This window comes from Corvus kubaryi, unplaced genomic scaffold, assembly GCF_017639235.1.
Source record: "Corvus kubaryi isolate FWS band 111438036 unplaced genomic scaffold, C.kubaryi_AGA036_p1.0 37398, whole genome shotgun sequence".
NCBI lineage: Eukaryota > Metazoa > Chordata > Aves > Passeriformes > Corvidae > Corvus > Corvus kubaryi.
The window spans coordinates 16,003,166-16,015,245 of record NW_024581137.1 but is presented as its reverse complement, the minus strand read 5'-3'; the positions used below and the strand labels follow the sequence as shown (position 1 = coordinate 16,015,245).

Here is a 12,080-nt window from a genome sequence, read left to right as displayed (position 1 = left end):
GAGGAAGGTCAAAGTCCATTGAGGCTTGAAGGTGAAGGTGGGGGTTAATATTAACAATTCATATTTCTTTTCTTACTAGCTTTTATATAATAATACTTTCCATTACCTTTTTTTTTTCCAATAAGGCCTTTTCTTAGACTTAGCCATTTTTTTCACATTTCCAAGATTGAACAGCTGTCAGAACTAGAAAGGCCCTACCTTTAGAAATAAGTTCCTAAAACCTGAATCATGGAACTTATTATACTCTTCTCCTAGCAGATCTCAAAGGGTCTTTAAACAGCAACAGAGACGTTTTACTGCAAATAAAGATTTGAACCCAGAGCCATTTCTTTCAAGAGTCAAAGTTTTAATCATTCATAGCAAGTAAGGCCAGCAAACTGAATGACAGAAATATAACTCGAGAGGACAGAGATCTTTTGTGTTCTGACTGAGATAAACCTGTTTGTTTACTGAACCATGAGATGCTGTAGCAGATGTCCTAAGATTTTGTGGTACAGTTAGAAAACAATATTTTATATGAGACTAAGGATATGTAATTTCCTGATTCTTTTGCAGAGTCATCTCAGGAGACAAATGTAACAATCTTTTTCACTAAGATTCATATCACTTCTGGTTAGCTGCAAAGTGGCATGATAGTATTGTTTTAAAGAGAAATATAGGGTTAATAAATTGATGCTTGGAAATAGTATTAACTCAGAGACAAATCATTGTTGGATGTGTTGATGAGAATCCTAAGTAATACTGCTGGACTCCATGGGGATTCCCTTGAGTTAGGAAAAACAGGACTTAGAGGCATCAACTGAAATTTTTCTTTCAAAGATCCCTTCACTTGCTTTTATGCCCCATGAGCCCAAAAACCACAGATTTGCTCTCTGCTTTACAATGTGCTCATTGGTGGTGGATGCAGGTGGCCTGGCTGCATTCAAGAGGATAAATAAATGCCCACTGGAATGGGTATTCCATGTCCAGAAAGTTTCTTTATTAAGGTTTACACTGATGTAGACATGAGTAACTAGCATTTTGAAATAACTGAGTTTTCTGCGTTTGTCTTAGGAGCAGTGTGTTTGTTGCCTGTTATGGCAGTGTGAGATGTTATTGCTGGTGCCTGATCCCAAGGGACTTCATGGTGTGTTCAGTAGTGGCTTGGGCAAAGCCCCTCCTTGCACAGACCACAGGCAGCTCCCTGAAGGCACCAGTGAAACCAGGATGGCTTTAAATTATAGTTGCCATCATGCTGAATGGCATTGGAAAGTGAGAAGCTGAAAAACCCCTTCGCTGCTGCTTTGTGTCATAGTTACCCTTCAAGGCAGGTCACGACAAGTTGTTGAGAGGTATTAACCCAGCTGCTAATGCCCATGCAGGAGCACAAACCTCAGCATTAATCTTGTTTTGTGGCTTTTGTCAGTGTGGCGTAAAGGTAGGTGGATTGTAATTGATCTCCAAGCCAGAAAGGAGATGTTAATATGTAGCTGGTAGCAGAATAGTCAAAATAAAGACCCATGGGATAATAGAGAATTCTTCATTCACCCAGGGAAAGATTTACAATTTCCTCAGTCAGTTGAGAACACAACATTATTAAATTGTCAAATTTTAGCAATTTTGCCTTGTTGCGTAGGAAATCAACTGCGAATCACCAGATAGCCTGATAAATTCATTTAGGCCCAGATCCACTAAATGACTTGGAATGGTTTTAGACACCCTGTGTCTAAAAATTGCAGTTCTCAAGGGTCCAATTTAGCTCCCCTCTACTTCCAGCAGTGCCTATGATTTTGCTGATATTCTTTACTGCGTCTCACATGCTCAGAAGTGCCTTGTCCTTGATAGAACCAAGTCTCTATTTTACATCCATGCTCCATCCTTATCCACAAATCAAATATCAATATGGCCTTTGGGTCTTGTTGCAGTTAATTTTCTCAGCCATGTGTTGTGTGCTGCACAAGAGCTGGCAACAAGAGGCATTTTTTTTCAGGCCACAGCTTCCATGGGTGACAGAGTCCCCACACTGGAAATATCTGCTGTGCAGCCAGCGTGTTAGTGGTCACAGCATGCCTCCAGCCCTGTGCCTCCTCTGCCTGGCGTACTGGGGCTGCTCTCTGCAGCCAGGAGTGAGGGAAGCTGAGCTCCATGAATCCCTCTGCCTATCTAAGACTCTGTAACAAAGAAATGAAAGAACAATCTGAGATACAACATTGAAGCACATTGCTGTGTGTCAGCTGAAGCCAGACTCTTGATTGGTGGAGCCCAATGTAACTGCTTTGATTTCAGCACACTGAAAAACCATTTAGGGCAGTGTGGGATGGAGGTGTGGCCCACAATTTTTGTCACAGTAATGAAATCCCAGATGTCAGGTATCCTCTTTGCTCGTGTCATCTTGGCTGAGAAAGTGATGATGACTCATAGTGAGTTTACAGGTGAGTAAGCTATAGGATGGCACAAAGAGAGTAAATGCCAGTAAATCAGAAAAGATGGATGGCCACATGACTGTAAATGGGAGTTCTGCACTTGTTCTCACAGCACATTTCATGGTAAGGCTTTTATTCTTTTCAAAACATTAGTGCAGGTATCCCCTATTTCATGTGAAATAGCAGTCTGTAATTGTGCCTCTATGGGATTTTACATGGATGGACAAATATCCCCTAGCACAGGACCAGGGCCATAATGGACAAACCTTGCTTTCCAGGAAGCGCTTTCCCTCCTCCCTCCATCAGGATGATCGATTCACTCAGTGATGCCTCTTTGACATTTACTCTCTGAGATCCCACACTTCTGCCTCTGTGAGGCATGATGTGGTAGCAGAGTTGTATTAATGCAGCTCTCAAGTCCAAACAGACCCTGATGTCTTCTTTTGTAAAAGCAGGTTATAATTTTTGTTACCTACCCTGTAATTTTCAACCTATGAACATTTCCCCCTTAATTCTATTGTATCAGCTATTATACAGATTAGCTGATTTGCATGCTCTGCCAAGCTGAACAGAGAAGATTCGAATCTGCAGGTCACATTTATTAGCAGAAGCAGTACTCCCAGGGTACATGTTTGCTTAATTTTTCATCTTTAAATAGACAGGACTGCCAAAAAATTAAACATACTTGTCTAAGAGGGAGACAGGAGTCATTAAAGGCACTGATGAAGTAGCAGTGGTTTCAGGATAGCTTCTCATGTATTGATTTTTAACTGTTGGAGAGAAATGGTGATATTTTTATGATTTTTTTCTAAGAAATGTACATTATTTGTCAATTTTTTGGTCATTATTTTAGTTTTCAGTGGTAATCCAATACCTAGGCTTCCAGTGTCTGAGAATTAATTATTTCCAACAGTTTTTATTTTCTCCTAAACTACATTCTTGGTAGAAAAGAAAAAGGCAGTTTCTAGTTACAGGAAGCAGGACTGAGTCAGGTCTGGACCTGTAGAGATTCCAGTTTGGCCCTGTGACTTCTGATCCTGGGTCCTGGCTTTCTCTGCCCCAGGTTCCTCATCTGCCTCTGTGTCAGGAACCAGCAGGAGGGGTGACCTGAAGCCTAAGGAGGATCACACCTGGGCATGACTGAGGTGCTAGAAAAGCAGAGAGCAAGTAGGATGGGACAAGTTTGAGAAGCAATAAAGTAAAATTCTTTGCAATGTTTTCCTAGGAATTGAGGAATTTACATAGTATGGAACTCTTACTGGCTGACATTTCATTATGATGTTATTCCTCAGCAGTAACAGGATGACCACTGATGGAAAGCAGCTACACTGTTAGGCTGATTCTGCTATTGGGTGAGAACAGTTGACCTTGCCCTGGTGTTAGACATGTAGCAAAATCAGTGCAAAACAACGAAAAACTACAACTGCAGTTTGTGATGTTGTTGTTGGGAGGCAGGTTTAACCTTTTAAACTACTATGGGAAGTGTGCCTGCTCCCTCTGAACCTACGTGCACACTTACTGAAGTTCTAAGCCTTAATGCTTAGAACACGTCCGATCCCCTTCTCTGTCCCTGTACAGCTCATCCTTGGTACAGCCACAAGCTGAGGGTGTCCCAGCTCCTGCTGCCTCAGGCATTGGCTGAGGAGCCTACTGCAGGCACCATATGACATGGTTCCCTTCCAAGAACCTCCTTTTTGTCTAAAAGATGACCAAATCTCAACTACTCTAACATGTAAAAGTTTAGTGAAAGAAAACAAATCCTGTGTCAGAAGCATGAGGAGCAGACAGATAGTCTGATACACTGAAGGAAAATTACCCAGGTATTTTCCTCAAAATATGAAGCCATCACTGAGTGAAAAATTTTGTGTTACTTGTGATAAATGAATTTAAAGATGTTTTTCCTTTAGGAGGAAGAAATGCTGTTCATTGTCTTGCCATTTTCAAATGGATCTTTTTTATAAATCAACATTAAGAGTGTGTGCTGTGAATGTGTATTTTGTCACTGAGTTACAGATCTGTGTTCTGATAAAAGGAGAGCACTGTAGAAAATAAAAAAGTGTCAAGTTAGCTCATGCTGAGCTTGTACAATGGTTTTCTTGTATTTCATAGAAGCTAAAATAAAACAATGAATAAGAAAGTGTGCTCACATAAAATGCTACTGGTGTTTGGCTGACTGGGGTTGCTCCTTTTGGTTTTGATGAAATCCAGAGGCAGTAATACGTGTCTGTTTACCAGACTTGCTGTAGATAAAAGAGTCTGTCAGACTCAGTGTGGAGAGGATTCTTGGACTGCAACAAAGACGATGACCATGCTTCCCATGACTTTACTATGGCCAGGTTTTTACTCTTGGGCTCCTGGTATGGCAAACAATCATGGAGAAATTCTCCAGGAAACTTTAGTTCATTTTACTGTCAGACAAACAAGGTGCATCATGTAGGTTCGTTTTAATCAAACCTACAACATTTAGAAGAAATCTGTACTAGTTAATGCTTGTGTTAATATTTAACATGAATTAACTTTTACTTGACCTTTTCTATAATATTTATCCCCAGATCTGCCATTGAGAAGCTGGGAGTGGAGGCATTTGAGGCTGTGTACAGCTGTCTCAAGCAAGCGAGACAGCAGAATGCCAGTGAGGAGGAGATCAGGAGGTGTTTGGAGAAACTGGTGTCTAGAGCAAGTGATTGCTTTGAAGTGGATCAGCTGCTGTACTTCGAGGAACAGCTACAGGCTTCCGAGCCACATCTTCAGCTGTAACAGTGTGTCAGCAGCAGCTGGAAATGGCACAGAGGGGGAAGGGGCCTCCTTCAGGCCAGCAGGCAAGTACAGGTGGTGTTTGGGGGACACTGCTGAAGGTAATGTAGTACCTAAGCATGTGGGTAAGCACCATTTGAGAGTCCACACAGCAGTGAGAAGTGGGTAAATATGGCACAGATTACAGGGGCAGGAAGAAGAACAGATGTTTGTGACAGTGGAGGGGAGGATTCACAGTTACCAGAGTCCCCTTTTTCTACCACTTAAAACATAAGGAGGGGTGTTCTGGGCCGTGTCTGGATGCCAGTTCACACTCAGAGCATCACTGGCAAAGCTGCCTCTGATGGAATGAAGCAGGATTAGACTCCAGCTGCTGTTGATTTCTGTGCTAACTGGTCCTCATGATATTTAAGCCCATAATTTTTGTAATTTGGCAGATTTACCCTTAAACATATATATATATATTTATGGCCACTCATCCCCTATTTGCCTTATTATTGATTATTCAAAAGGGCTGCATTTAATCTGTTTAAATTTCAAAGGAACTGTGGAAATACATACATATGTGCATATTTATATACATATATGCATGCTCACATACACAGAGATAGGTGTGTATATTCATAATGGAAGAAGCATGTCTGGTTGCACACTGTACCTGTAGAAAGAGTTTTAGATTAAATTCATCCTTCAAAAATGGAAAAAATAAACTGATTTTTTTCCTGCCTTGCACATTGTTACCGTTACAGTTCTTTTCTAGTGTTTATGCTCCCTTCTTCATATGCATCCCACTCCTGCTGATTTCAGCTGTGTATCAGGCTCTGATTATATACCTGATGTTTCCCTTCCACCTCTTCCTTCCTTATTTTGCATTCTGAGCTTCTTCCTCCATCTGTGCATATGACTAAAGGTTAACAAAGTCATACAATTGGTAAAGGAATCTAAAAGGAATTGTAGACCAAATGAATTTTAGGCATTAAGCCATTCATAATCCTTATGCTTCCTGCTTTTCCACCACAACTCTTAAACGACTTGGGGACTGTGTTAAATAAATTAAAAGAAATTCATATTATGAATATAAAAAAAAATTTCTATTTGACCTGAGATGAGTTATTTACAGTGAAGTGTACCAGTATTTATGGTCAATTAAGCAGTTCTACTGATCCATCTTTATGACGTGTGTTAAGAGACTCAAAGCAAAAGGCAGGTAGAGTCATCTAAATCTATTCTAGCAGCAGCATAAGCTGAGGAAGCAAAGAGCATGCCCAGCTACAGATGATGTGGCACTATACTTCCAGCTCAAAGTAGTAAGAGATTCTGGTATGTTTCAGTTTTTTCTAGCTTCAGCTTTTATTTGGAATGCATGTTACAAGCCAGAGACTAAAATCCACTATGGTGTTCACTGAGGTAGGGAAACATATTGTTTGTCAGGTTTCAGTCTCTTCCCTATTATTTCTTCTTGACCTACACTTCCCATCCTTCTCAATGTTGTGTATGAGTACCTGATTAGATATTTTTTGCACAAAACTGAAGACCATTTTAAAACGGAAGTGCTGAAGTCCAAGATACAGGAGGAGTGCTTGAATGTTGCAGGGACTATAAAGTCCAAAAGCAAACAATGAGTAACTGACACAGTGAGAATAATGTCAGAAGAAGATAATCTTCACTCCTTCATTTACTTCTGCTGCAGTTCAAGGTGATTTATCACAAAAACTTCAAAAACAGCCTCTGTAAGCAGTCAATTCCTTTTTTATTAGTGACAAAGACTATTTCAGGCTTTTTTCCATGCAGCTTGAAAGAAAAAAATACCTGGGTAAGAATGGGTCAGGCTCTTTAAGTCAGTCAAGGACTCGGAAGATCATTAAAGGGAAACCTTTAAAACCTGAAAAACATGATTTAGTCACTCAGATTGACTTCAGGGAAGTGGTTGCTCTCTGATGAGCAGTATTTTCTTTCATTTGTTGCACAGAAAAAAAGAACTCACAGTGCCTTTTAGGCTTACTTAGTTGCTTTCTGCTCTCTGCAGGGAATGACCTTCAAGGCACGTGAGGATCTGGAGGTTACTGGTTTACTGCTTATATGCTTTAAACCATACTTTGTTTTGTTTTGTGGTTTTTTTAAATGAATCATACCACAGTTAGCCAATGTAGTATACATGTTAAACACAGCAGGAAATTTTCGTCTTTGAGCTGTAGTAAAAGCACAGAAATACATCCCATGGATTTGACAGAAATTTTTACGTCACTGTTTAACTTGCAAAATCCCATTGCTGGTGGTCATTAGTAGAAATCTAAAAGGAAGGAGGAAGATGTTGATATTGTGGATCTTCATTAATAAAAAAGCAACAGAACTGCTGGAAGTAAATGTGAGGAAATAAATGTAAAGGCATTAATAGATCCTCATAAAAAGTCCCATTTAACCTACAGATTTGTACCAAAAGCTTTGCAAACATGAGGCAACCTTGCTGCCTTTTTTATTGATTCTCTTAAAAATGCTACAAGATTAATTGCTTGATGAAGAGATACTGAAAACAAAGGAAGTGGGGTGAGTATTTTTTAAATGCTTTGAGGCCTTAAATCTGGTATAAAGGTGCTTGAACTATAAAGGGAGAAACAACATCTGAGTTTTCTGATAAGAAGTGCAACTGTCAGTTTCTTGTTGACAGCTGGATTAGGAGGTAGATCAATTCTATTTTTCACAGCAAACAAAAAGGAAATCCTTTCTTAGAGGTGATTGTTCTGCCAGATAATTTCTAGAAAGCATCAGAATCCCCTCTTTGTAAGGTGAATTAAAGGCTTCCAGTGCCTGAAAATCTTGCCTGCAGGAAAGGACCTTTCTTCCTCCAGGACCTGGCTTTGTGACTGCTGCCTTGTGATGACCAGCTCCGAGGTGCTCTCACAGCCAAACCACAAATCTGCAGCTGGCACAGCAGGAGCTCACCCCTGACTGCTGCTGGATCTTCAGCTCCACATATAACCAGAGCAATGGAGCATCAAGAAGATACACGGGTGAAAAAAAAGGTAGGAGGCAGCAAAGTGGCCAAATGGATAATGCAAAGGCTGACCTTTCATCTTTGCTATAAGTCAGCTCAGACTAATCTATAGGTGCAACCACTGTTGCATGAGGGAATTAAGTGGGCAAGAGAAGAAAGGCTCAAACAGGAGATTTGTTTGGAGACAGAATCATTATGCACAGAGGCACAATCATCTTTCATATTTTGTTTGTAATATGTGTGCACAACACAGCCTAACCTGAAAACTCTTTAGCCTGTCTCCACTGAATACTCTTGTTTTTCAGGAGGGAGAAGTGCAGCAGAAAGTTTTCTGTATATGATTATTGGTAGTAAGTAGAAGTCTAATGAAAATATGGTCTCCAGATGCCCATTTGGCTGATGATCATTCCTGTTCAGGAATATGTCTGCCTTGATAATAGCTATCCAGATGTGCTGGATAGATGAACGTAAGAAGAGCTGGTTAACAGCAAAGGCAGACGTATTTATGTACAGACTGATCAGGCACAGAGGGTGGGGAAGGGATGGAAGAGGATGAAGAGGGTTGTAGTTCCTTCCTCTTATACCTTCTCCTCATATACTTAGTTACCATATCCAGTCCTACTTATTTTTGTCACTTTTTTATGGTTGGGGGAATAAAGGGACAGTGAATGGTTTTCTGAAGGCCACTGAATTATCTAAAATGAGACTAAGAATGAAAACCTAACAGGAAACCTGGACATCACTCAGGACCAATGGTCCCAGCAAGAGAAGACTGTGCAAATGCTTCTGTTTCCATACAATTATGGGTCCATTTTTCTTTTATCTAGACTGGAATATGGCCGTCATGGCTGGAAAGTTAGTTAGTATGTACAGATAATTTGCTATGTTAGCTCTGCAGACAGGTTTCAGTCCTCAGTTGTTCATGAATGGTTAACTTCAGCCTCCTGACTTTCAGTATTCCCATACTGTGCAGTTAGTCACTTCCCCATCAGGTCAGAAAGCAGAAACCAGGTCATGGGAAAACTTCCAGCAGAAAGATCAGCTGAGGAAAACAGACATTTAGTCAGCTGCTTTAAAAGCACACCTCTTGGGTGAATATTTTCTATTCCACTTGATGACACCTGGCCAGGGATTCCTGATGTTTTGCAATGTGCAAGAAATACACGCACTGTGATTATCATCCTGTAGATGAAATGGGCTTGGTTTTGTTGTCATTTTTTTATTCCACAGGTAGCTGTAATCAAAGTACAAAAGCAGTGGTGTGCAACAATAAGACAAAATACCTCTGAAGAAAAATGACAAATGATAGAGAAGATTACTGCTTTGTACTAATTAGCTGTCCTAAGTATTGATCAATTTTAACATTTAGAAACTTCAGTCTGTCTTAGGGAGCCTGAGAATGTTGTATCTATGTACATGTATCTACACAGAGAAGTGAATTGTGGCTCTGTCATGAACTATCAGCCATCTCCCTCTACATCTATGCATGCACACACAAACATATTTGTATGTATATGGACGTGTATATATCCTGATGCACCTCACCATCTCACCAAACCTTCAAGAATATGTTTTCTCTCGATAAACAAAAGAGCCAGCTGCTCCAGAAAATTCTTACAAGCAGGTAAATACACAGCTGAATGCACCTTGAGCAGAAAAAAGCCTGAATGTTTTGATCAGCTACTGCACCAGGCACTGTACAAAACAGTTCCAAGGCAATCCCAACCTCCCAGGCCTCCCAGCTGAATTGTCCAGCAGGAATATGAGTGGAAGAAGGTTCAGAGAAGTAACCTGAGCTTGTGCAGCAAAGTGCAACAGGAAGCCAAACAAGGGGAGCACTCCTCTTGATCCTCACCTGACATTGTGCCAGGCAGTCAGCTGTGGCTTGTGGGTACTGGGATAAGGCAAGGCATAAAGGAGGGTGCAGCGTTGTGAAATGGATTTTAATACAGAAAACCATTATTTAATGAAATATGACTCTGTGACTGTGCATGGAAGTGTGTGTGTGTGATGGACTATCAATGAGGTGATTCTGTGCCACAGCTTTATGCCCTAGAGGTGACTAAGTGCTATGAAGAAGCTGGGAATCTGTAAATTGCTCTCCTCTCTCCACTGCCATCTGCTGACCCCTCAGGGACTGCCTTATTGTACCATGGCATTGTGGATATTCCTTTGGGCTGTGTTATTTGCTCTCAGCGTCTCTAATATGAGTTCTATTTCAGGCTTTTTCATATGGAAGTCTCTTTCTGGCAGAGGCTGCTTTATTGATCTGCATCTATAAGGGGTCAGCAGTGTGACAGTGGTCTTAAATAATGCATTGGAGTTTGCTCCCTCTGCTCTCAGTGAGTTCCGGGGAAATGCTCCTTAGAACTGCCACGGAATCCTCCTAGCTTGAACTGTCGCAGTTGTCTTGTCTTGTCCTCTTTCCACCCCTACTCAAGGACAGAAAGGAAAGCAAACTCAAGGTGCCCAGAGTCTGGAGAACAGATGCTGTTATTTAATGTCCAGAGGCAATCCTTTAAATCAAGAGAGTCTGCTTCTCTTGTTTTGTAAGACAATTTTTGAGTGTGAGCATTATTTTACTGATGCCTTTAGGTATCTGGCAGTCAGTGGCATACTTTTGCCATCCTGTCTCTGCCGGTGAGTTGTGGTTTTTTCCCCACCTCAAAATGAAGCCTGCTTGTTTTGAATGCTCTTTGACAGGAGCTTGGCTCCTGATGCTGGCAGCAAATGCTCCTGACTCCCTAGAGGCCTAATTTTGCCAGCTACCCATGCATGTCCTTCTACAAACTGTCTTGGCAACTGGGGACTGTGTTTTTGGGAGAGGGTGGTATTCCAACCAGCTTAAACAAGGGGGTTGGAATGATCCTTCCATCACCTGAGGAGAACAGGGATCACTTCCAGGTAGCACAGTGGGAATGGAGGCAGCCAGAGCAGCCCTAGCCCTGAGCATCTCCCTGGTGCTGCTGGAGGAGCCCCCGGGCTTTGCTGCATCCCAGGCGGGCCTGGAAACTCAGGGATCCTCTGCATTCACATTCACGTTGTGCTTGCTGTTTTGAACTAATACTGCAGAGAGGAGATTCATGGAGAGCAAACCCTTGTAAAGACAATGAGTCTCCAGACTACCTAATGACTACTTAATGAGTGTCTAAGCACTCACTGCACCATTATTGAATTTTAATTGCCTTCTTTCTGGCTTTGTGCTATAAAATGAAAAAGGAGCAAACACTACATGTAATGAGGGTAGATAATTAAAAAGTAACACCTGAGAGACACCCAGGCATTTGTGGAAAAACCACAATAATACTATGATGAGAGAAACCAGCACTGCTGTGTGCCTGCCACCTCTTTGGATAAAAAGTTTGCTTTTACAATTGTTAAAAATTGAAGTTGTTTTCAGCATGATCTGGCAGAAAAAATGGATTATTTGGTATCAGTGATGTAATTAAACTTACTGATTTTATTAAATCAATAAATATTGGTTAATTACCGCTGTATGGATAAAACAATCCACATCACTGGGTCAGTGCAGATGGGCTTTTCAGAGGTTGCTCCTTAGCACTGTGCCCTTTCTGATGTCTGCTCAGATTATTTTCGACTGCATTGAGTGAATGTGCATTACTTCGAGCAGTAGACAGCAGAAAGGCCCCACTGAAAGTAGACCAAATGAGCCCTAAACCATCAAGCATTTAAACATGTGCGTAGCTGTGAATGCCAGCCTCACTGCTGCACAATTGCCAGGGAAACAGGGAGAACTGGGCTGTTGTACAGAGCAAAACAAAGCACAGAACTCTTTCCTCATAAAAGAGGTAGGTCTCCAGAGATGGAAGCCCCACCTTTGAAGCAACAGGCATTCAGAAGTTTGAGAAGATCTCCAGCCACTGAGACGGTGCCTCAGCCTGGTGGTCCAATCAGCTGAAATAAATTAATAC

General features: G+C 41.2%; 1 protein-coding gene across 1 annotated transcript in view; it reads left to right on the top strand.

The window, feature by feature from the left end:
• The window catches only part of NEK11 (NIMA related kinase 11), an 82,778-nt gene extending 76,535 nt beyond the window's left edge, over positions 1-6,243 (top strand). Inside the window, 1 exon segment of the mRNA XM_042044119.1 lies at positions 4,955-6,243. Coding sequence (XP_041900053.1) covers positions 4,955-5,325 — 371 coding nt within the window. The 3' untranslated portion in view covers positions 5,326-6,243.
• Positions 6,244-12,080: the final 5,837 nt, after the last annotated feature.